The sequence below is a fragment of the Falco peregrinus genome, chromosome 17 (assembly GCF_023634155.1).
Source record: "Falco peregrinus isolate bFalPer1 chromosome 17, bFalPer1.pri, whole genome shotgun sequence".
NCBI lineage: Eukaryota > Metazoa > Chordata > Aves > Falconiformes > Falconidae > Falco > Falco peregrinus.
The window spans coordinates 5,948,308-5,972,856 of record NC_073737.1 but is presented as its reverse complement, the minus strand read 5'-3'; the positions used below and the strand labels follow the sequence as shown (position 1 = coordinate 5,972,856).

The following is a 24,549-nucleotide window of genomic DNA, read 5'->3' as shown; positions in this document are numbered from 1 at the left end:
CATGACCCCGTGCCCCCCCCCCAGTGCAGTCCTGCTCCAGCCACTCGGGATTCCTCTGAGGTTCCCCAAGACGGAGCCGGGGGGCAGGAGGGATGGGGGGGGGGCTTGTGGGGGGATGGAGGGGTCTCCGCCCATCGCTGCACCTTTGAGCCTGGAGCTTTTTGGGGTGCAAACGTGCCTCTATTTTATCCAAAATCACCAACATTCTGCTTTTTTTTCAGGAAACGCCCGAGTTTGGGGATCAGAAAAGTATCCGCAGGACGAACATTTTCCCACGCAGGGCATGGGGGGGTCCCTCTCGGCCCCCCAGTTCACCCCAAAATGTGGGTGCTGTGGGAAGGGAAGGGGGCTCGGCAGGAGCAGGAGCCCCAAACCAGAATTGCCTTGTTCTGGTGTCGAACTAAAAACATCCTCCAGGGGGGTGGGGGGTGGCCGCCCCCCCGGCCTCGGCCCCACAGGGCAGTGGGTGGGCTGGCAATGAAGGTGAGGTGTACCCGGCTACAGCTGGGGGGGACACACGGACATCGGCACCCACAGTCTCATGTGTGGCAGGGGGCACGGCAGGATGGATGCCGGTGTGGGGCAGGGGGCACAGATGGATGCCTGGTGTGGGGCAGGGGGCACGGATGGGTGCCCGGTGTGGGGCAGGGGGCACGGATGGGTGCCCGGTGTGGGGCAGGGGGCACGGGTGGATGCCTGGTGTGGGGCAGCGGGCACGGATGGGTGCCCGGTGTGGGGCAGGGGGCACGGGTGGATGCCTGGTGTGGGGCAGGGGGCACGGGTGGATGCCTGGCGTGGGGCAGGGGGCACGGGGGGATGCCTGGCGTGGGGCAGGGGGCACGGATGGATGCCTGATGTGGGGCAGGGGGCACGGGTGGATGCCTGGCGTGGGGCAGGGGGCACGGGGGGATGCCTGGCGTGGGGCAGGGGGGCACGGATGGATGCCTGATGTGGGGCAGGGGGCACGGGTGGATGCCTGGCGTGGGGCAGGGGGCACGGGGGGGATGCCTGATGTGGGGCAGGGGGCACGGGTGGATGCCTGGCGTGGGGCAGGGGATGCTGCTGCTCGGAGCAGGGCGCTGGGACCCCCTTTTGCTCTGCAAACTGGCCCCCAGCCTGGCCGGCCGCCCCCTGAGCACGAGGAATGCGGGGGGGGGGGGCTCAGGCTGCGGGGCAGGCGGTGGCCCCCGGGCAGGGCAGCATCCCGCCCTCGGCAGGGGTGCGGGTGCTGCCCGGGCCCCCGGCCGGTGCTTATGGGCCATTTGCAGATCGTCCGTGTCCCTCTGTCCCCACCGCCCCGCCCCTGCCCCCGGGACAAACCGCCGCTAACCACCCCACCCCACCCCCACCCCCCCGAGGCCAGCCCCGAGCCAGCTGCTGGCTGGAGCCGTGCAGCCCCCGGGTGAGGAGGGGGGTGCTCGGGGGATTTTTGGGGTGTCCCTCCCAGCTGCACCCCCTCCATGTGCTCCCCTTGCCCTGCCCCTCAGCGGATTTCGCTCCCAGCTCTTCGTCCCAGCCTTCCTCCTCCTGGGGGGTCACCCTCAGGCAGGACCAGCAGGAGGGATGTGGAGGCGGGGGGGGGGGGGTCTCCCCAAAAATCCAGGAGCGTATCATCCCCATGCCACAGCTGTGGGAGCACTGGGGGGAAACACCCCTCCCCCCGGGAGAAACCCACCTCCCCCCCCCCTACCCAAGCCGCCACCACCATCCACTGGCAAAATAACTGGGGCTGAGCTGCCGCCACCCCAGCCCCCCCCGGAGGGTGAGGTTGGGTTAAATGAATCCCCCGGGACCCCCCAGTTGTCCCCAGCACCGGTGACAGTGATGGTGATGTGCCGGCATTTGTCTCCTTGGGCCTTCGTGGGGGGGGGGGGGGGGTGTTGGGCATCCCCCCATGTCCCCAGCCCCCCGCGGAAAAGAGGGTCTATGGGGAGCGTGGGGGTGGGATGGGGGTGGCAGATGGTGAATGGGGTCGCTGAGGGTCACAAGGCAGCCGAGGGTTCTGAGAGACGCGAGGCTCCTGGGGTGGCTGAGGATCCCAGGGTGTCCAAGTGTCCCGGGGCAGGTGAGGGTCCTGGGGTGGCCGAGGGTCCTGGGGTGGCCGAGGGTCCTGGGAGTGGCCGTGGGTTGTGGGCCGTCCAAGGGTCCCCAGGGTGTCCAAGGCTCCCAGGGTGGCTGAAGGTGCTGGGGTGTTTGATGGCCCTGCCACCCCTTCCCCGCCGCAGCCCCCCGCTGGCCAGGCTCATTTCCCACCCTTCCTCCCCGCCCCCCCCCTCCCCCGTGGCCGCTCTCCCCCCCCCCCCGCCTCCCCCCCCAGCTGCTCCTGCCCCCGGGGCTCCCGTCCCAACGCACCGGCCCTGCTCCCCGGCCCCAGCCCTGTGCCCCCCCAGGACCCGCTGCCGGGGTGCGGCAGCCGGGGCAAAGGCCGGCTGAGGGGATGGGGCCCTGGGGCGCAGCAGCGGCTCCTCACTTGGGCTGCGCAGTGGCCAAGTGTCACGTGTGATACCTTTGAAGGACTCCACCTCAGTATCGCCTCCTCCATCTCATGGACCTCCTATCCCACTGTCACCTCCATCTCATGGACCTCCTATCCCACTGTCACCTCCATCTCATGGGCCTCCTATCCCACTGTCACCTCCATCTCATGGAACTCCTATCCCACTGTCACCTCCATCTCATGGGCCTCCTATCCCACTGTCACCTCCATCTCATGGACCTCCTATCCCACTGTCACCTCCATCTCATGGGCCTCCTATCCCACTGTCACCTCCATCTCATGGACCTCCTAGCCCACTGTCACCTCCATCTCATGGGCCTCCTAGCCCACTGTCACCTCCATCTCATGGGCCTCCTATCCCACTGTCACCTCCATCTCATGGGCCTCCTATCCCACTGTCACCTCCATCTCATGGGCCTCCTATCCCACTGTCACCTCCATCTCATGGACCTCCTAGCCCACTGTCACCTCCATCTCATGGGCCTCCTAGCCCACTGTCACCTCCATCTCATGGACCTCCTAGCCCACTGTCACCTCCATCTCATGGGCCTCCTATCCCACTGTCACCTCCATCTCATGGACCTCCTATCCCACTGTCACCTCCATCTCATGGACCTCCTATCCCACTGTCACCTCCATCTCATGGGCCTCCTAGCCCACTGTCACCTCCATCTCATGGACCTCCTATCCCACTGTCACCTCCATCTCATGGGCCTCCTAGCCCACTGTCACCTCCATCTCATGGACCTCCTATCCCACTGTCACCTCCATCTCATGGGCCTCCTATCCCACTGTCACCTCCATCTCATGGACCTCCTATCCCACTGTCACCTCCATCTCATGGGCCTCCTAGCCCACTGTCACCTCCATCTCATGGACCTCCTATCCCACTGTCACCTCCATCTCATGGACCTCCTATCCCACTGTCACCTCCATCTCATGGGCCTCCTAGCCCACTGTCACCTCCATCTCATGGACCTCCTATCCCACTGTCACCTCCATCTCATGGGCCTCCGGTCCCGCCTGTCCAGCTAGGATGCCCTTAATTATCACATAACGGGGCAGAAGCATCTTGGGAACATCTTGGGAAAGGAGTTGCAGTGAGGTTTTGCCTCCAGAACACCAGTTGCCTTCTGATGGCGACCTTCAAACCCATTGTGGAGGCTCTCCTGGCTCTGTAGGACATACAAAAAATATTGGGAAAGACCCCAAAACTGCAGCCCTGCAAGTCCTGCTTGTGTACTTGGGGTCCTGCAAAGCTGGGGGTCACCTGAGGAGTGGGATGGTCACTTTCACGTGCCCCATGCCAGGAACCAGCCACATCCTCACTCCTTCGTGGGCTCATGCCATGTTATTTATCTCCCAGCCCGGGGGATGTCAGGAAAAGGAAGACTTTAAGTGATAATTTATGTTTTTTAGCAGCCCAGGGCTCGCACAGCCCCCCAGACACATCTGGACCCTGCACAGGGGGGCTCTCCCCACCACATCTGCCCGTGGAGCAAGGAGCTGCCTGGGGAGGGGCAGGCGTGCACTCCCCATTCAGCACATGGATGGAAATGTTAATTAAAAGCAGGGTAATAAAACATCTGGAGGACTGGGAGCCGGGAAGGGGCAGCCGGCACGATCCCCTGCAGCTGCCTCTCGCTGTTCCTTGAGAAACTTGGGCAGGGGGGACCGGGGTCACCAGTTATTTAGATGTTACAAAAGCCTTTTCATGGAGTATTTCAGGCAAAGCAACTGAAGAACCTTTGTGGAGCGGAGCAAGGGGCTGCTGGCCTGGCGGGGGGGGGGCGGGGGGGGACGGACTTGTGACCCCCGGGGACTGGGCATCTGGGGACTGTCCCCGGTGCCTGGTGAAACGGGGAGGTGGTACCTCCGTCCAAGATTGGGGTTCGTGTTCAGGCAGTGGGCGATGGGATGGGATGAAGCCAATGTGGCTTGGAGATGCTGGGTGAAGCCCCGCTGGGTACCACTCCCACAGCCGCTGGGGTGACAGGCAGGATGAGCACCCACCCCACCCGTGTGTCCCCGGCACAGGGCATGAGCCCAGCCTGGAAGAAAAAGGGGAGCAGGGGGTGGGTGTTCCAATGAATCTGTCCTCCAGGCTTGCTTGGGGCACTGTGGTAGGACCCTGGGGGTGCTCGTGGGGTGGGGTGGGGAGTCCTCTCCGAGCATCCGGCTGATGGGGAACAGGGTCACCCTGGTGGGACGGGGACACCTGGGCAGGTCAGGGACACCCAGGTGTGGTGGGACACATGGGTAGGATGGGGCCATCTCCATGGGATGGGCGGGATGGGGGCTCTCCTGTTACATGGAGGCACCCAAATGGGATGGGGGAACCCTGGTAGGGTGGGGGCACCTTGGGTGGGACAGGGGCACCCAGGTGGGATGGGGGGACACAGATGGGATGGGGACGCCCGAATAGGATCAAGCAGGGTAGGGACAGATTAAGCAGGATGGGGGCACCCATATGGGAGAGGGCACCCCGGGTGGGATGGGGGTCTCAGATGGGAGGGCGCACCCTGGGTGGGATGGGGGGACCCAGATGGGAGGGGGCACCCTGGGTGGGATGGGGGGACTCAGATGGGATGGGGTTTCCTGGGTGGGATGGGGGGACTCAGATGGGATGGGGTTTCCTGGGTGGGATGGGGGGACTCTGGACAGGGTGGGGGGACCTGGGCAGCATGGGGGGGAGCACAGATGGGATGGGGGACCCTGGCTGTGCCAGGGAGCTCCTGGCTGGGATGGGGGGTACACAGATGAGATGGGGGGCCCTGGTTGGGGTGTTGTGGACACAGATGGGAGGGGGTCCCTGGCTGGCATGGGGAGCCCCCGACGGGATGGGGGGGGGGGGGCACAGATAAGATGGGGATCCCTGGCTGAGATGGGGAGGACACAGATGAGATGGGGGGCCCTGGCTGGGACGGGGAGCCCCGGCCGGGATGGGGGGGGACGGACGACACAGAAGGGGTGGGAGTCCTTGGCTGGGACGGGAGCCCCGGCCGTGGCGGGGACACGCTGTCGGCCGCCGCCCCGTGGGCGCTCGGCGGGGCGGGCGGCGGGGCCGGGACCGGTGGCGGGGCGGGCGGCGGGGCCGGTGGCGGGGCCGGGGCCGGCGGCGGGGCGGTGCGAGGGCCCTGCCCTGCCCCACGGTGTCGGTTTGCAGCCGGGCTCCTCCTCCCCCCGCCGCCCCGCGCATTCCCGACCCTCCCGGGCGGCGGCGGCGGCGGCGGCGGGGGCCCGGCGGTGCCGGAGCGGGGCGGCGGTGCCGGACCCCCACCATGCCGCAGCTGGAACCGGCGGGGGGGGACGACCTGGGGGCCCCCGACGAGCTCATCGCCTTCCAGGACGAGGGCGAGGAGCAGGACAAGGGCGCGGGGCGCGGCTCGGCCCACGGGGACCTGGACGAGCTCAAGTCCTCCCTGGTCAGCGAGACCGAGAACCGGGGGGGGCGGCCCCGGCGCCGGCCCCGGCCCCGAGGTGAGCCCGGCGGACGGCGGGGGGGAGCGGGGGCGGCCGACCCCCGCCCGGCCCCGCTCACCGCCCTCTCCCCGCAGGCGGAGCGGCCCCCCCCAGCCCCGGGAAAGTTTCCAGAAGCCGCGGGACTATCTGGCAGAAGGTACCGGCCGCGCCGCCGCCCCCCGCGCCCCCCGCCCCGGCCCCCCCCCGCCCCCGGCCGCGGCGCGTCCCCCGGGACCGGCCGACACTTCGCAACTTCTTTGTTTCCGCCCCCGGCTGCGGGCGGGACCCCCCCCGTGGCCGACCCCCCGTGGCCGCTCCCCTCCCCCCCCCCCGCCGTGTCCACGTCCCCCGAGCCCCCCGTGTCCGCCCCCCCCGTGTCCGATCCCCCCCGTGTTTTTTCCCCCCGTGTCCACTTCCCAGGACCCCCCCGTATATGACTCCCCCCCCCCCCCCCCCCCGAATCCGATCCCCCCGTGTCGACTTCCCAGGACCCCCCTGTGTCCGCCCCCCCGCCGTGTCCATCCCCCCCGTGTCCGCCCCCCCCAGGACACTCCTGTGTCCGCCCCCCCTCCCCGTGCCCGCCCCCCCCCTCCGTGTCCACTTCCCAGGACCCCCGCGGTGTCCACCCCCCCCCCCGCCGTGTCCGCCTCTCCTGTGTCCTCCCACTCCTCCCCCCGCGTGTGCCCTCTCCCCCCGTAGGAACCGGTCCCGACCTTCCCCCGCGGGAAGCCTGGCCCCCCCCCATCCCCGGTGACCGGCTCCCGGTCGCTCCTCCACGGGGGGACCGGTGCCCACCCCCCCGGGGAACCGGGCTCGGGAGCCCCCCGCAGCCGGGTCCTTTTCGGGAGTGACCAGCACCGGGACCGCCCCCCCCCCAGGAACGCCGGGGGGCCACCGGTCCCGGGAACCCCTTGCCACCAGCCAGACCCCCACCCCTCTGCAACCGAGACCCCCCCCGCCACTAGGACCCCCCAGAAGAACCAAGGACCCCTCCAGGGACTGGGGCACCCCCAGAGGGACCTACCCATGACCCTCCCTACTTACCCCCCTCCTCCCTCCGTCGGAGGACCCCCCACTTTGTGGGTGCACCCTCCCCCCGCCTGACCCCCCCCTCCCTTCTCTCCCCAGTGGTCAGACGACAACAAGATGGGGTTTTTTTTAAGGGGCCCCCCTACCCCGGCTACCCCTTCCTGATGCTCCCCGAGCTGGGCAGCCCGTACCTCGCCAACGGAGCTCTCTCCCCCGGTGGCGCCCGCACCGTAAGTGCCCCCCGCGCCCCCCCGGAGCCCCCCCCGCCCCCCCTCGGGTCCTGTGAGGCTCCGGCCAAGCCCCGTCCTGAAGGCAGCAGCTGCTGCTGCTAAAAAAGGTAGAAATCAGGTTTATTCCCCTTAGTTTTGGTTCAGTTTGTCCCTTCGGGGTGTGTGTTTGTGTCCCCGGGGGTGTTGGGGAACTGGGGGGCTCTCCCCGGGCACCGGCCCCGAAACCTGACCCCGAGCTGCGCCGCTTTTCTTATTTAAAAGCCCGCCCCCCCCCCCTTTCCCCCGGCTTCTTAAAGCCCTTAATGGGCTGACATTGTCTGTCCCGGCCGCCTGCGGGGACCCGGAGTGAGCTCAGTGAGCGAGCGCTGGGGGGGGGCAGGTGGGAGCGGGACCGACCCCCCCAGCCTGAGCATCCCTCAGCACCCAAAGCAGCCCGAACACCAACCTGGTGGGGGGCTGCAAAGCTATTAGAAATATAAACCTATTTCAGAAATTAAACCTATTTCAGAAATATAGACCTATTTTGGAAATATAAACCTATTTTGGAAATATAAACCTATTTTAGAGACATAACCCATCCCACCCACAGCCCTCATCTGCCTCAGTTTCCCCTCCTGCTCCCCTCGCCACATCCCGCGGGGTTCCCTGTGCTGGGGGGGATGCGCCGTGGTCCCCGCTGCATCCCTCTGGCTCCGCTGGGTGCGTCTCGCTCCGGAGCGGTGGCAGTGACACGCGACAGGTTAAGGTGCGATATTTGCCCCGGCTCTATAGGAAGCTGCGTCACCATATGGAATGTCGGATGGCTCACAGTCGCCGGTGGGGACCTTGCTTCTGGGGGCGTCGCGCGGGGTGTCTGTGGTTTGGGGGCGTTCTTGCTTTTGCGTTACTGGGAGCAACTGGTTTGAATGGTGGTTGGGTGTCAGTGCTGGGGCGGGGGGCTTGGCTATGAACCTCCTGCACCGGGCTGGGCCGGACAGAGGTTCTATTCCCAATTTGTCACTTTTGGTGTTGCTGTGCGTTGGAGATGATGCACAGCTGGCCGCGATCCCAAATACCGGCGAGGCATAAGGAATAATTAAAAGGGACTGGGGTTGGGATTCATAGAAGACGGCCGCTAACGATGATTTAATGAATCCCAGAAAGGGGGGGGTTAATTAAAAGGGGCTGGGCAAGGAGCCGATGTTGCGTCCCGGGTGTTTTGGACCCAGGCTGGTGCTGAGCCTGGGGAAGAGCTGGAGGGATGAGTGCGGATGGGAAAGCCCCGATCGGGGCCAAATCCTGCCGGATTGGGGCGTTTCTGTGCGGGGCTGAGCCCAGGGTGCCGAGTGAGCGAGCGAGGGGCGTGGGGGGGCAAGTGCGGGGTGCTGGCAGGATCTGGCGGGTGCTCAGCACGGCTTGGTGCAGCGGGGGATCTGGTGCAGCTGATTGCCTTGTGTCGCCGGGGCAGGATGAGGCCCCGTCAGACCCTGCGGCCACTCGTGCAATGAAAGTGTCTGAGCTCTGCGCCCGTCACAGCCCCCCCTTCCACAGGCTCCCACTGGAGTGGCAGCGCAGGGATCCCCTGGATCCCGGGATCCATCATGCCAGCAAGCCCAGACCAGGTCCAGCCGGGCACAGCATCCCTGAGTCCATACAGGATCTGGCTGGGCACAGCATCTTTGATTCCATACTGGATCTGGCCGGGCACAGCATCCTTGATCCCATACTGGATCCGGCCAGGCACAGCATCCTTGATCCCATACTGATCCGGCTGGGCACAGCATCCTTGAGCCCATACCAGATTCGGCCAGGCACAGCATCCTCGATTCCATACCGGATCTGGCCAGGCACAGCATCCTTGATCCCATACTGATCCGGCCGGGCACAGCATCCTTGAGCCCATACCGGATTCGGCCAGGCACAGCATCCTCAATCCCATACCGGATCTGGCCAGGCACAGCATCTTCGATCCCATACTGGATCTGGCCAGGCACAGCATCTTTGATCCCACACTGGATCCGGCCAGGCACAGCATCCTTGAGCCCATACCGGATCCGGCCAGGCACAGCATCCTCGATCCCATACTGGATCTGGCCAGGCACAGCATCTTTGATCCCACACTGGATCCGGCCAGGCACAGCATCCCTGCACAGCAGCATCGCCCAGGGGCCCTGAGCCCTGCACCGACAGATCTGCCGCCCGCCCTCAGCCCGGGAGGCTTCGAGGCAAGACCCAGCACGTGAGGCGCAGAGGTGGTAGGAGGCAGGAGGCCACCAAGCAGCCCTGGGAGCTTTGTTTTCCCATTTCCTTCTTTTTTTCCCCCAGCCATTGGAGGAAATGAGCTGATCAGCAGGATCCGGCCATCCCGGTGGCGGTGGCATCCTTGCCATCCCTCAGGCAGGGTGCTGCGGATTGAACCACCCAACTCTACCTCATGAAAAAGGAAGATTTTTGGGGAAAAAGCCCCCAAACCCAAATCACCTTGGTGCCCCAGGGGTGCCCTGGAAGTGCCCAGGAGCTTCTCCGAGGGGGCAGCGGGCAGGCGAAGGATGCTGGGGATGGCTGTGTCCATGGATGTAGGTGTTGGATCCAGCGGTGGTGAAACCGCTGGAGGACTTTTGTGGAGTCACAGGCAGGTGTGCCGGCCCTTTTGCATCTCTCTGCTCCAAAATATTTAGAAATCTGCAGAATAGTTAGAAATCGTGATACCTTCATGCACCCCAAACCAGAAGCGCCTCCATTCCCATGAAGACCTGCTGGGAACCGAAGCGATGGGATGCTCCTGCCCTTTCTTTAGGTTAAATCCCTTTGCTCTGGGATCACCTGTGGTATTTCTGAACGGGACCCTGAAATGTGGGGGGTGTCCCCCCATATCACTTTTCTGGCGATTTCTACCAGGGTGCTGTTTTCTGAGGCTCTGCTAAGCCAGCCGAGGAATTTGGCAGGGTTTAATGACAGCGTTGCCGTTGGGAGCAGCGTTTTGGCCTGGTTTTCCCCATGGGGGTACCGGGAATCAGGAACTGGGGACCCCTGAGACTGGGTTTGACTCCCTGGGATCATCGGAGCCACAATTCCCAAAAATACAAAGGTACCCAAGGTGGGATGGAAAGGAAAAGCTCTGGGCACACACCGGCACCGCGGCCTGGATGGATGCAAACCCCTGTTGCTGCCATGCCAGATCCATCCCATTGGGATCATTTGGAGCCGGCGTCTTTTATCCCAAGCCGGGACCAAGCCAGATCCATATCTGGGCAAAATCTCACCCCAGCGTCCTCCAGCTCGGGGAGGGGCAGGCGGGGAACCGGCCGCTCAGCATCCCCAGACTGGGCATGGCACCACCAGGGAGGCAAAGGTGAGACCACACGTTGGCGGTAAGAAGAACCTCGCATGGGGTTGTTATTATTTCCCCCAAAAAAGCAGTTTAACCCCAGGAATTCAAGTCTGGAGGCGAGTATTTGAATAAAGCCGAACCTTCCTCGGGCGTGGAAATTCAGCTGAGGCACCCAAACAGCTCCCCGCACCCTGCAATGATGCTACGCCGGTGTAATTAGTGCACGCCGCTGTAATTAATGCGCATCATCGGGTGGGGGTCCAAAATAAATGAGGAAAAAAACCATAACCTGGGCTTGTTTCGGCTTTTTTTTCCCCCATCCCTGAGATGAGCTCGCGATCCCTGTGCAGGCTGCAATACAGAGGCATATCTGTCTGCAAAAGAAAATATATCCTCTTAAACACGCGGCTGCCAAGAAAAATGATTAAAATACAGATTTTTGGCAAGAAAAAGGGTTGCTCCGAAAACCGGGCGGGTCTTGCCGGAGGCTCCAGCGGCAGCTCTGGCTGAGCTGGGAGGGTTTTGGCATGTGCTGGTCGGGATGCAGGATGGAGGTGTTGGGATGGGGGTGGATTTTTTTCGGCTGTGGGGGCTCTTGCTCGGCGTCATCTGACCGTGGCGTTTGTCCTCAGCCAGTCGAGCTCCGGGCGTCTCCTTGGGGTTTGCTGGTTTAGTTTGGGATTTCCCCCTCCTCCCCAGCAGTGCAGGCTTTCTTCCCCACCTGGAAAATATTAAGGAAAAAAGGCTTTTTCGCACTTTTTGGTTTCTTCATCTCAGCCCATGCAGCTGCCGGGCCAATCACATCCCTTCCGGCAGTGCACCCTTCCCGTGCCTCAGTTTCCCCACTCCAAGGTGCTCCTGCCTGTTGAGCCTTCACACACAATGGCCCCTTTATGTCTCCTCCTTAATTATGCTATTCGGCTAATTACCCTGGGTGGTTTTTTTTAGGGGCTAAATGAGACCTACAGGAGGTTTCCACTAACACCCCCCCCAACTTCTCCCTCCTCCCTCCCTTTTCCAACACGATTCCCAAATTAAAGCAATGAAGTAAGTGCTCCGGGCGACTCTCATAAGACCTGGTTTTGTTAAGGGGACTTAACGCGCATTCATCATCTTTCTGGTATTCTGAGCAGCTGCTTTTCATTAGTTTTTCTTCCTTGAAGTCACTGGTGGGAGCAGGGGAAAGAGGAACCCAAAGAGAAGCGCCCGGGCGCATCCCAGCTGGAGGAAGAGGAGGGTTAAGGGCAAGGGGAGGTTGGGCTCGCACCATGTCCGTGCTGGTATCCTGGTATCTGGTATCGGGGTGTGAGGGTGTTCTGGGGGGAGGGGACGGGCTGGGGTGTGATGGGCTGGTTGTAGGTGCCCCAGGGAGGAGGAGGAGGAGGAGGAAGGGGTGATGGTGATATGCGGCTTCACAGCTTGCTGCTTTTTTGGGGTGTGTTTTGGCAGCGATGTCACCTTGTGTGTGCACCCTGAGAATCCTCAAGCCCTTGGGATCTCTGAGCCCCAGGAATCCTGCCTGGAGCTGTGGCAGAGGTCAAGGGAGGTCTGCAGGCAGAGATGCCAGGTGAGCTGGTGTCCCATGGGTGCTGCCAAGGGGTGCAGGACCCCCTTGGTGCTCCCCCAAGCGTGGGCACAGCATCACCCAGCAGGATGCAGAGATGCATCTCCAGAGGTGTCAGCCCCTAAATGATGGGGTTTGTAGCCAGCAGGGGCGCAGTGCGGTGACGGGACCCTCTTCACCCCACATTTCTGTGGCAGCATGGCTTCGCATGACTTTTTCCATCATCCTCATACCTTGGATTGGATTTTAAACATTTTACATGTGCAAAAGTCCATTAAAACACCTTCCCTGGCTGGACATCTCATGTCGCGTCTCCCCAAGACCAAGGATGTTCCAGGGGGGCTTTGGAGCCATTGGGATTTTTTTTTTGCCCGGGCAGGGATGAGTCCTTTGCACCCACTGGGATCCCCCCGGCGCTGATGCAGCCGCTGCCTGAATGCGGGATGAATGGAGCCATTCAGCGTGATGGACTGGAGCTGAAAGCTGCAGACAAAAGCCTCGGGGCAGCGGGGAAAACTTGTTGCCGCCAGGTTTGGGGAGCAGGGAGGGAACCGCCAGCGGTCAGGGTCTCAGCGTCTCAGCTTGCGCCAATCCTGTCTTGCTCAGTGGCCGGGTGTGTGTGCGAGGGATGCTTGGGGCATCCACAGAGAAGGGATGCTCGGGGCATCCCCCTGTGGAGGATGCTTGGGGCATCCCTGTGCCGAGGTCACTTTGGGAGGAGGCTGAGCCCTGTGGGCTCCCTGAGAGCTGGCTTGGGCGGTGTCCTGGCATCACTCCAGCCCCCGCAAGCCTCATCCCGCTTCCTTCAAACCCTCCCATCCCGCCTTTCCTCTCACTGCCTTCCTCTGCGAAGCTGCAGTCAGGGCCAAGCTGTTCAGCAGATGCCACCAGCATCCCCAGTTCGGTGACACGGGGGTCTGTGGCTCAAGATAAGGTCAGCTTTAAGCACTGCCTCTCCAAGCTCACCCCAAATGGGGTTTAATTTTCAGCTCCCAGCCACTTTTTCTTGTTTCCCATCCCAGCGCTGTTGGCATTTCCCACCCGGTTTGTGCTGGTGGCAGCATGCCGCTGGCTGATGGGTTTGGGCTGCATCACAGGAGTGGCTGAGCATCCTTTACCAAGGGGTTGCAAACTCCCAGTGCCGTACCCATTCCCACCCCCAAATCACTGTCCCCACCTGGGACAGCCTTTGCCTGGCTTGTGTCATCCTGGGAATGCCAGGAGGGGGACACTGTGTGCTGTGGGGACAACCCAAGACACAGCATCGTGCCCCATATTGCCTCTTTGCAGCCTGTTAAAAGCCCCAGACCCCGATGGGAAAAGAAATAACCCCACCAGGAGTCTTTGGGGTTCTCCTTGATGGGATGCAGGGATGCAGGAGACCCCCCAAAATGTCTCATCCCTGCTGGAAACCACCATCCCAGCATTTGTAGGCAACATCTGGAGGAGATTATTTGGCTGGGAAGCGGCTTAGAGGGGAGCGAGGCGTGGAGGGGGGTGAGGATTTATGGCTTGTTTCTTGGGCTGTAAATCCCAGCTATAATTGGGATTTCTCCCTCCCTAATTATCCGTGGGGAAGAACGCAGCAGCTCCCCGCGTGGGGATGCAGGACGGGAGATGGGCCGCGCAGGGCTGGGGTGCTGTTTGGTTTTCCCCTTTTTCTTTGGCATTGAGGTAATTTATTCGAGCTCGAAGGACACCCGATACCCAGCGCAGGAAGGCAAGAAACTGGGTCCCCTCTTCCCATTTGTGTCCGGCCCTGTCTTCATTTCCAGCTCCAAGGGGACAGAATTCCCTGTGGCTGGTGCAGTGTTGGCCCGTGCACTTTCCTTTTCCGAGTCCCCAAGTGGGACTCACTTTCCATGTCCCATGGTTGTCTTCGAGAAGGAGCTTTTTATCCCTTTTTCCCCCCTCCCCCCTTCCCCCCCTTTTTTTCCCCACGTTTCCCCCCTTTTTTCCCAGTTTTTCCCCCACTCCTCCCCTTTTTCCCCACCCTTTTCTCCCCTCCTTTTCTTCCTTCCTCCCTTCCTCCTGTTTTTTTTCCCCTTCCTCCCTCCCTCCCTTTCCCCATTTTCACCCCCTTGTTTTGGGCTCAGGACAGGAGCTGCAGGACCCATCCCCCCCCCCCCCCCCCCCCCCGTCACTTTCCACCAAAACCTCCTTTGCAGCACCCCTGGGTTTGCAGCCCTGGGACCTCCTGCCGGGGAGGATTTGGGGTTTTTCCAGCTTTTTGTTCCCAGGCACACAGTTTTATGGAATCAGATGATGTATCAAGCCTAGAAAACCCATTTCTCTCAAAACTTGCATCTCTCTGTGACCCCCGGAGCTGTTAGGAGCTAAATTTGGCTGGTTTTATCCCAAAAGTGCTGGTGATGCTGCTCGGCGCCAGGATCTTGGGATGCTGCAGGACCAGAGCATCCACCAGCCAGACAAAGATTGTTGGGAGCTCTGTTAAAACCCCATTTGCTGCCCCGATGCTTGGCCTTTTCCGTCTGCCCCAGCACGGTTTTGGGATGTATTTTGGGGAAAAAGGGCTGGAGCGGAGGCGGGAGGGGGAAGGGCGACCTGTCAGTTATCCCGCAGCTGTGTAAACAGGCTGGGAGTGAGGAGGGCTGGGGGGATCGGCGGGGGCTGCACGGGGCTGTGTTCAGGCTTGCCGAGCCCGGAGGCTTTTCAAAGCCCCAGGAATTTGGGCTGGAGAAGGGGATGGTGTGGGGATGGGCGATTTGGGGTCACCCCCCCCCCACCACCCACCCCAGGCTGCTCTGGGGGATGGAGGTGGCATGGGAGGGATGGCCAGGAGGGGTGGCCAGCAGGATGCTCGTCAGGTCGCCCGTGGGGTTTTGGGGATGGGGATGATGTGGCTGGGTGCCGGCATTGCGTGAATCTTCTCTGCGGTGCTGGCGGTTCCTGCAGGGTCATCTCTGGGCTGGAGCGCGTGCAGGCAAAGGGAGAAGCCAGCACAGAGCCTGGCACCTGCGGGTTGTGTTTTATCCAGAAAAATGGCAGCTTAGGTCCCAAACAGACCTTTTCTCTCCCAAAATGAGAGGCCAGTGGCCACCAAGCCTAAGCCTTCGAGCCCAGCGGAGAGGAGCCCACTGTGACCCTGTGCTGTCTCACTGGGATGCACGGTGTCTGGACAAGTGATGCTGGGATGTGCAGTACTGGGATGCACAACGTCAGGAGGACAGGCAGTACCTGGAGGTAGCAGCAGGATGGGCAGCGCTGGGATATGCAGTCCTGGGGCGTGAGGTGCTGGGAGATGCAACGCTGGACACTGAGGACTGGGACACATGGCAGGGCATGGAACACCGGGAGTCGAGATGCTTTGATGTGCAACACCGTGGCACACAGCGCTGGGACATGAGATGCTGGGGGTCACAACACCAAGGGACGCAACACCAGGACACACAACGCCGGGGCATGCAACACCACGACAAAGAGTGCTGGGACATCCGATGCCGGGATGTGCAATCCTGGGACATCCAACGCTGGCGTGTGCAATCTGGGGACATACGATGCTGGGGTGTGATGCTGGGGCACACAATACCAGGACACACAACATCGGGATGCGCAGTGCTGGGATATGCAGCCCTGGGACACGTGTTGCTGAGACACACAACCCTGGGACATGCAATCCTGGGAAAGACGCTGCCAGGACATACAACACCAGAACACACGATGCTGGGTCATGCCACGGTGGGACACGCAACACCAGGACATGAACAGGGGGACACTTAATGCCAGGCCAGGCGATGCTGGGACACATAGAGCTGGCCCGGCCACCAGCCAGGAATTTTCCAGCAGCACTTTTCCCCCTTCCCAGGGAAAACATCTCAGCCAGGATCGAGCCCTGTGCACGGAAGAGGAGAGGAAATCCGCTCATTAAGGCCCCTAATTGGGCATTAGGGGATCCCACAGCATTTGCACCTCCTCCCCTAGCACCGCACAACCCCGTGGCACGCCACTGCCACCTCTATGGCACTGCCATGCCACCGCCACCTCCGGCTGCTGAGGCCACCGGGTGGCCACCGGCAGGGGCTCCCCCCAGCCTGGGGAGGGGGTGGACATGGACAGACAGACAGACAGGAGACTTCATTGTGGTTCTGCCGCTCCGGCAGGGAAGGGGTTAACTCCCTGCTTTAATTGGGGGGTGGCTGGTAACGAGGAACCAGAACTTGCTCTAATCTCTCTGGAATGTGACCGATTTTCAACTATTTTCTTCTTTTTTTTTCTTTTTCTTTACACCCCCCCCACCCCCCCTTTTTTTTTATAATAGTTCCAATCTGCAGCTCGCGTAGTTCCACACGTGGTGGTACAGTGGGAGCTGTGTCCAAGCTGGGGCCAAGGGGAAGGGGGGGGGGGGGGGGGGGCTTCATTTTTCCACATTACCACTGAACCGTTCGCCAGCTCCCCCCCGCTTTGTATATTTTGAAAGGGTCCCCCCCTTCCTCTCCCCTCCCCGGCCTCCCGAAACAGCTTCAAAATGAGAAGCAGCCTTTTATACACCCGGCCTTTCCCCAGCCGCCGTCCCCCAGCGGCTTCTCCGCTTACAGAATAGACGAGAAAGCCCCCTTTGTGATGGGGGCAGCGGGCAGGGGACAGCGAGGCGGAGCTGAAGGCGCCTGTCAGGGATGCAGGGGCATCTCCTGCCTGGCCCCGGCTCGGCCCCGGGGATGGTGGGGGACCACGTGTAGCAGCATCCTGGTGCGGTGGTAGGGATGGTGGGGCACCACGTGCGTCATCCGAGTGTGGCTATGGGGATGCTCAGGGCATCGTGGTCTTGGAGTGGTACAGCCACAGGGAGGTTGGGGTGTCCTGTGTGTCACCCTGGCGTGGCTGCAGGGGTGCTCCGGGCACCTCATGCATCACCCCAGGCACGTCACGGGGGTATTGGGACGTCTTGTGTGTCACCCTTGCGCAGCCGTGGGGATGCTCAGGGCATCTGGTATGTTGTATTGGCTTGGCACAGCCATGGCGACATTGGGGTGTCCCCTGTGTCACCCTGGCATGGCTGTAGGGATGCTCTGGGCACCTCGTGCATCGCTCTGGGTGTGGACTTAAGGATGTTGGGACATGTTGTGCTTCACCCAGACATAGCCATGGAGTTGTCCAGGGCTCATGCGTTGCCCTGTGTACCACTGCGGAGATGTCGGGATATCTCATGCATTGCCATGAGGATGCTCAGGGCACCGTAACGCATCACTGTGGGATGGCTGTGGGCATCCCAGGTTGGAGCACCCTGTACGTTGGACCAGTACAGCCACGAGGATGTCAGGGCACGTCCTGCATTGTCCTGGCATGGCCACAGGAATGTTCAGGCACCTTGTCCATTGTCCTGGCACGGCCATGGGGATGTTGGGGCATCTTGTCCATCGTCTTGGCACGGCCATGAGGGTGTTGGGGCACCTTGTCCATTGTCCTGACACAGCCACAGGGATGCTCAGGGCACCTTGTGCATCACCCCAGCGTGGCCATAAGGGTGCTCGGGGCACCTGGTGCGTTGCCCTGGCATGGCCGTGGAGATGCTCAGGACACCCTATGCATTGCCCTGCTATGGCCGTGGGGATGCCAGGGCACCTCACACACTACTGCAGTCACGATGCCACCGCAGCCAGCCCGGGAGCGTCTCCAGCCAAAACCCTCTCCCGGTCCAGGAGACGCTGCAGCCTTGGTGGCACGGGCCGGCAGCGGCAGCGCTGGGCTGTTTGGAACCAGCCCGGAGTTGTACGGCAGCCAGAGCTCGGGGCTTCCCCGCTGCAGATTTGGAGGATGCATCAAAGCCAGCACTTCAGGAAATGGCTCCTACTGTACTGGGGAGCGCAGGGTGTGCGGCAGGTCACGGCTGAGCCCGCGCAGGTCACGGGGCCGCTCGCATACCAGGCGTGCTCTGGGCACGCATGGCACCCTGGCGCCCTGCCTCCTCTGCAGCCAGCCTTTGGAGTGGCCGAGGGCTGGATCCAGTTATGGCTCCCCAGCACCCACAGGTCCATCCTGCCGCTGTTATCCCGGCAGTGCCAAAAACCTCCCCGGGGAGAGCACACGGAGGCACTGGGAGCGGGATGCTGGAGCATCCCTGTGCGTGGGGCGGGCATGGGCGAGCAGCACTGCGTGGCACCCGGTGTAGGCGGTGAAGTAGGTTTTTGGGGGATCCCCTGTGCTGGCGCTGTGGGAACGGGTGGGTCATGGGAAATCCTCTCAGGCTACGCCGGGACCACGCCGCGGCTGGGGGGGGTCCCTGCGGTGCCCTTGCGGCCTCGCCGTTGGCACGGGGTGGCCCCCGTGGCTCGTGGGCTCTCAGCACGCCCCGGTGGGAGCGTGGTGGCCTCACCCGGCTCTGTTGGGCTACTGGGAGGGGTTGGGGGGTTGGGGTGTATCCAGAGGCACAGGGTGCCCTGTGGCATGGGGCTGAGCATCAGCTGGGGGCGTGCTGCAGGGGTGCTGGAGATGGAGGAGGGATACCGGGGATGGAGGGAGGATACTGGAGGTGCCAGAGACTGGAGATGTGGGGAGAGGGGGTACTGGAGGTGAAGCGCGGGATACTGGGGATGGAGGCGGGGATGCTGGAGATGGGGTGGGTGATACTGGAGGGTGGATGGGTGATACTGGAGATCGAGGAAGGGATACTGGGGATAGAGGGGGGGGATGCTGGGGAGCAGGGGATACCAGACAATGAGGGGGGTACTGGAGATGGAGCGAGCAATACTGGAGATGCAGGGGGGATACTGGCGGTGCAGGGGGGGTGCTGGAAATGCAGGAGGGGATGGAGGTGCAGGAGGGGATGCTGGAGATGCAGGAGGGGATGCTGGAGATGCAGGAGGGGATGGGGTTGTAGAAGGGGATGCAGGGGGGTGCTGGAGATGCAGGAGGGGATGGGGGTGTAGGAGGGGATGCAGGGGGGTGCTGGAGATGCAGGAGGGGATGGGGGTGTAGGAGGGGATGCAGGGGGGATAGTGGACATGCAGGAGGGGACGCAGGGGGGGAAAGCAGGAGGCGATGCAGGGGGATACAGGACACTTAGGGGGACTGCGGGAGGCAATGCGGGCAGGGATTCATCTGTCCAGCCGTGGAAGAGTTAATGCTCCCTGCAGCTCCTCGCTGGGTTTTCCTTCCAGCTGCTTCGGATCAGGAAGATTTGTACGGTGGGGAAATTCCTGCACGCAGCTGTGGCCTGTCCAGGCCACATTCCCCAGCCCCAGCATCTTGCGGGACTGGACGCGCCCCCCCCGCCCTCCCCCCCCCCCCTCCGCCGTCTGCCGGGAAATGCCTCCGGCCCCCTCCGCCGAGAAACAACACAAAGCACCTTTCTTTCGGGGGCTGCTTACGTCGGAGGCAGACCCATGTGTTGCAGCAAGGTTTAGCCCAGGGAGAGAGAACACCCTCCTAAAAGCCCCATATTTGCCCCCCACCCCTCATTGCAATATGGGGCTGGTTTCTTGCGCTCTGGCAGTTTGGGGTTGGTGCTGGTGCCCCGGGGACCAGGAGGGCACCTCCCGACACAGGGACCACCCCGGGGCTGAGCCCCACGGGCGATTTGCAGCTTGTGCTGTGCTGTGCCAGGTGTCACCGCATCCCAAGAAGTCTGGGTTTGGGGTAGGGAGAGGCGTCATCGGCGCAGGCAGGTGGGGAATTGCGGGGAGGGGGTGTGGGGGCTTGTGGCTCCTCAGCGGGACTGCACCATTTGGGGCAGGGATTTGGGATTTAGGATTTGGGGCTTTGCACCATTTAGGACAGAGATTTGGGATTTGGGGCTTTGCACCATTTGGGGCAGGGATTTGGGATTTAGGATTTGGGGCTTTGCATCATTCGTGGGGTCCGTAACAGCCCCATGTGCCCCCAGAACCCCTTTGCCACCTGCCCACAGTGTCCCCGCGGGTTGGGGTATCCCCGGCTGAGCCTGGGGCTGGGGCTGGGGTGGGGGGTGGGGCCGGGGGTGTTCCAGGGCTTGCGGAGGGCATCAGCCCGGCTCTCCTGCAGTACCTGCAGATGAAGTGGCCGCTGCTGGACGTGCCTGCTGGCGCCACGCTGAAGGACAGCCGCTCGCCCTCACCCGCACATTTGGTAAGAGCAGCTGAATCCCACAGGAGTGATGGGTTTCCCAGGGGGAAAACCTCACTCTGCCCCTCCGTGATGCCGATACGATGCCCGTGGCGGGGCTTTTTGCGGGGGTGGCTGTTGTTTTGCACTCCCATGTGCTCTCCCTGGCTGCCCCACAGTCAAACAAGGTCCCGGTGGTGCAGCACGCCCATCACATGCACCCGCTGACACCGCTCATCACCTACAGCAACGACCACTTCTCGCCAGGCTCACCGCCCGGCCACCTCTCACCGGAGATCGACCCAAAGACGGGTGAGCACAGGGTGGGGGCACACGGCGTCGGCCGAGCTGAGACCTGTTGGGGTGAGCACAGGGATGGTGACGGTACCAGTGCGGTGCTGGAGGCGGGGTGCTCTCCGTCCGATGGTCCCTCTCTTCCTGGGGGTTTTTCACAGCCTGGTCCCTGGGTGGTGGGAAGGGGATGGGTCCTCACCCGGTTGCAGGGTTGGTTGGGGTGCGTGGGGATCCCTCCAGGTCTCCAGTGTGGTTGTCTCAGCATCCTCTTCCTATGGTCCAGATGGGCAGGTGGATGCTTGGAGGAAGATAGGATGCTTGGCAGCAGGCAGGATGCTGGGAGGGATGGGGTGCTCAGAGAGCGGTGGGATGCTTAGAGGGAGGTGGGATGCTTGGAAGGAGACTGTGTGCTCAGGGACAGGTGCTCAGGGGAAGACGGGGTGCTCAGGGCCTGCCACGTCTGTGTTTTGACACTGCTTCGCTTTCATCCCTCACTTCCTCTGCAGGAATCCCTCGGCCGCCGCACCCATCCGAGCTGCCCCCCTATTACCCGCTGTCACCCGGAGCCGTGGGCCAGATCCCGCACCCGCTGGGCTGGCTCGTGCCGCAGTAAGGATGGACTCAACCTGGGCTGGGGGCTTGCTCCCTCCTCTGTGTCCCTGTCCCCGGGCAGGTCCCATCAGCCCCATGTCCCCCTGAGACCCTCCTCTTTTTCCCACTTTACCCACTTCTTCCCCTGCGAGCTCAGTGGGATGCCGAGGGCTCCCGTGGGGGTTGGGAAGGGAGGGGCTCACCACCGCTGGAAATTTTGGGCATCTTCAGGATGGAGATTGGCTGGAGACTGGTCCAAGGGCCCCCATGAACTGGGGAGGGGTATTTTTTCCACTAAAGCTTGTGCGTTTGCAGGCAAGGACAGCCCGTGTACTCAATCCCTCCCGGCGGCTTTCGGCACCCCTACCCTGCCCTCGCCATGAACGCCTCCATGTCCAGGTGGGTCTCGGCAGGGATGAGGGACCCTCCCTGGGCATCCCAGAGCTGGCAGGGTGTTTTTTGGCTGCTTCCCTGAAGATGATGCGGGATTCATCCCTACAGCAGCGCCAGCAGCGGGTGTTCCTGGGGAGATCCCTCCTCCGCACAGGCACAGACCAGCCCCAGGAGGTTGTGGTGGCCTCCTCTGCCATAAATCCCCCAGGAGGGTGCGGATGGTCCCCATGGGTGGGTAGAAAGTTCAGGGCATTGCTTAATTGGGTCCATGTTACCATCCTGCACAAGCTGGGGTGGGATCCAGTGTAAAACCAGACCCCACACTGGGCTGAGGCTGGTGGTCCCTGAACCCAGGAGGTTCCCAGGAAGGTTTGGGGTGGAGACTGGGCGCTGTTGGTGCCCACGGGAAGCTGACGAGCCTTCCGCTCCCACTCCTCCACTGCAGTTTGATGTCCAGCCGTTTCTCCCCACACATGGTCCCACCACCCACCCATGGGCTGCACCCCTCAGGCATCCCGCACCCAACCATCGTCTCGCCCATCGTGAAGCAGGAACCCACCCAGCCCAACATCAGCCCCGGAGGCAACTCGTGAGTGGGGGGCGGGATGGCCCCGGGGGCAGGAGCTTGTCTCCTGCGTGCCCTGCATGGTGCAGAGTGGGTCCTGAGCCACCATCCTGCTCGTTGCAGGAAATCCCCCGTCACTGTGAAGAAGGAGGAGGAGAAGAAACCCCACATCAAGAAGCCGCTCAATGCCTTCATGTTGTACATGAAGGAGATGAGGGCCAAGGTGGTGGCCGAGTGCACGCTGAAGGAGAGCGCCGCCATCAACCAGATCCTGGGCAGACGAGTATGGGCATTTCCCTTGGCCCTGGCTTTGCACCCACATGCTGCCCCGTTTGTGACCTTAAAATGGCTTTCAGCCCCCTTTGCTCCACCTCACCCCATGGCTCCGTCTCTTGGCCTGGGGCATCACCCAGGAGGTCGCTGGGAGCTGGTGGGGACCTGGGTGGCAATGGGATGGGGTGAGCTGGGAGCTCTGTGGCCCCAGGGCGGCATGTCCTCAGGGCCAGCCGTGCGGCTTCGGGATTTGCAGCATGACCTTGGGATTTGCAGCATGGATTTGGGGTTTGCAGCGTGGCTTTGGGCTCTGCAGCTGGGCTTCAGGGTTTGCAGCGTGGTCTCTTCTCGCCCCTGCAGTGGCACTCGCTGTCGCGGGAGGAGCAGGCAAAGTACTATGAGCTGGCACGGAAAGAGCGGCAGCTGCACTCCCAGCTCTACCCGACGTGGTCGGCACGGGACAACTATGTAAGTGTGGTCCCCCAAGCCCCGTGGCCGCGGGCACTGGCCGGGGCGAGGTCTCCCCTCCTGTCCCCTTGCCAGGTTCCCGGATGGCCCCTCTCCGGGGACTGTGGCTGGTGGGAGGTTGCTTGCTGTGCTTGGGGAGGTCAGTGTTTGGGGTCTGGGGGTGGGTGATGGCGCTGAGTCCTAGGGATGCTCTGTGACCGTCAGTGGCTGCTGCATCCCTGTGAGCTGCTCTGGGGCACCGGCAGCCCCATTTTTCATCCATCAAGCAGCACCTAAGGGCAATCAACCACTTTGTGATATCTTCCAGGGCAAGAAAAAGAAGAGAAAGCGAGAGAAGCTGGCCCAGCAGCAAAGCCACGACACGGAGAGTGAGTATCCCCCTGCCAACCTCCCCTGCCGCTCGGTCTCAGCCACTCATGCCGTCCTCCGTTGTTCGCAGGCTCGCTGGCATCCAAGAGCAAGAAGCCGTGCGTGCAGTACCTGCCAGCCGAGAAGCCGTGTGACAGCCCTGCGTCCTCCCACGGCAGCATGTTGGATTCGCCCGCCACGCCGTCGGCCGCCCTGGCATCCCCGGCCGCGCCGGCTGCCACCCACTCGGAACAGGCTCAGCCCCTCTCACTCACCACCAAGCCAGAGGCCAGGGCGCAGCTCACCGTGCATTCAGCCACCTTCCTCTCGGGCAAAGCCACCTCTTCTTCCTCCTCCTCTTCCTCCTCTTCCTCCTCCTCAAGCCTCAGCAGCCCGCCCTCGCTCCTCTCCAGACCCATCCCCTTCACCTCGGTGCCCTCCACGGCTCTCCTGTCCTCGCCTCCGTCCTTCGCAGCTGCCATCCCATCCCCGCAGGCTGCTTTGGCCGTGCTGCAAACGCAGCCCCTTTCCCTGGTCACCAAACCTGCTGACTAAGGGAAAAACTCGTCCCCCCCTTGTCCCATCCTGTCCGTCCCCTCCCTGCTGTACATTGCAGAAGCCACAATCAAGATTCAAATGCAGCCAAAACCATTATTGGTCAATATTTGACCCTTTCTGAACTCTTCTGTAAGCAGACTCTGGAGGAAGGGGCTTTCTGCTCAGAGCTGCTGCCAGCAGTCAACCTAAAGACCGTTTTTATTAAAAAAAGGAAAAAAAAGGAAAAAAAAAAAGGAAATAAACCCTCCACCAGCTGCAGATGATGCAAATCTCCTGCGAGCTGACCGTGGGCACGAGCCGAGTGCCCGTTGCTGCCGCAGGGCACGGTGATGCCGACGGCCCAGCGCTCGTGTGCATGGGCATGCCGGCCCCAGGTGTGGTGGGTGCCGAGCTGGGGCCGGCGCACCATCCCAGAGGCAAGAGCTGAAACACTGGCTACCGACCCAGTGCCTCTGGGTGCTCCCACGTTCTCCTGTCTTGTGGCTTTGCTCGCAGCCACGGTGATTGCCTTTGCTCCATCCTGGCCAGGAGCTGGATCCTGCCCTGAGGATGCTGCACCGTCGGCCCTGCTCCTTCCCGTGGTCATGCTGGGGTGGGCAGGATCTGGGGCTGAGCCCTGGGTGGGGGGGGTTTCCCCTTGAAACCCTGTTATTTTTCACAAAAGGAAATAAAACTACAGCTGCAACTCGCTGCGTGAGCGTGGTCAGTGGGGGAAGCACTTGCTCCTTGCCCATCGCCACCTTCTCCCCACCAGTGCTTGAATATCACTGTGCCCTGGGAGGCACCTCGGGATGGGGCTGCAGCCCAGCCCCAGCGCGGGGCACGGGGCCACGCACGGCCCCAGCCCAAAGGCGTCACCCAGACGCCATCATGGATGGGCACAGGATGATTTTGGGGTGGCCATCCCAAACCTGTGATGGAGCGAGCAGG

General features: G+C 62.4%; 1 protein-coding gene across 2 annotated transcripts; it reads left to right on the top strand.

Annotated features, from left to right (window-relative positions):
* Nucleotides 1-5,670: 5,670 nt before the first annotated feature.
* On the top strand, nucleotides 5,671-23,861 carry TCF7L1 (transcription factor 7 like 1). Of its 2 annotated transcripts, none has more exons than XM_055820370.1 (12): nucleotides 5,671-5,977; nucleotides 6,055-6,116; nucleotides 7,088-7,218; nucleotides 20,070-20,153; nucleotides 20,309-20,441; nucleotides 20,930-21,032; nucleotides 21,330-21,413; nucleotides 21,853-21,996; nucleotides 22,096-22,255; nucleotides 22,606-22,713; nucleotides 23,021-23,081; nucleotides 23,153-23,861. In XM_055820370.1, exons 3-12 carry the CDS (start codon nucleotides 7,153-7,155, stop codon nucleotides 23,614-23,616), a joined length of 1,407 nt encoding a protein of 468 aa, XP_055676345.1. In that variant the 5' UTR covers nucleotides 5,671-5,977; nucleotides 6,055-6,116; nucleotides 7,088-7,152; the 3' UTR covers nucleotides 23,617-23,861. The 2 variants fall into 2 exon arrangements, with proteins under 2 accessions (XP_055676345.1, XP_055676346.1); XM_055820371.1 differs by having other exon boundaries at nucleotides 5,698-5,993.
* The last annotated feature ends 688 nt before the right edge of the window (nucleotides 23,862-24,549 follow it).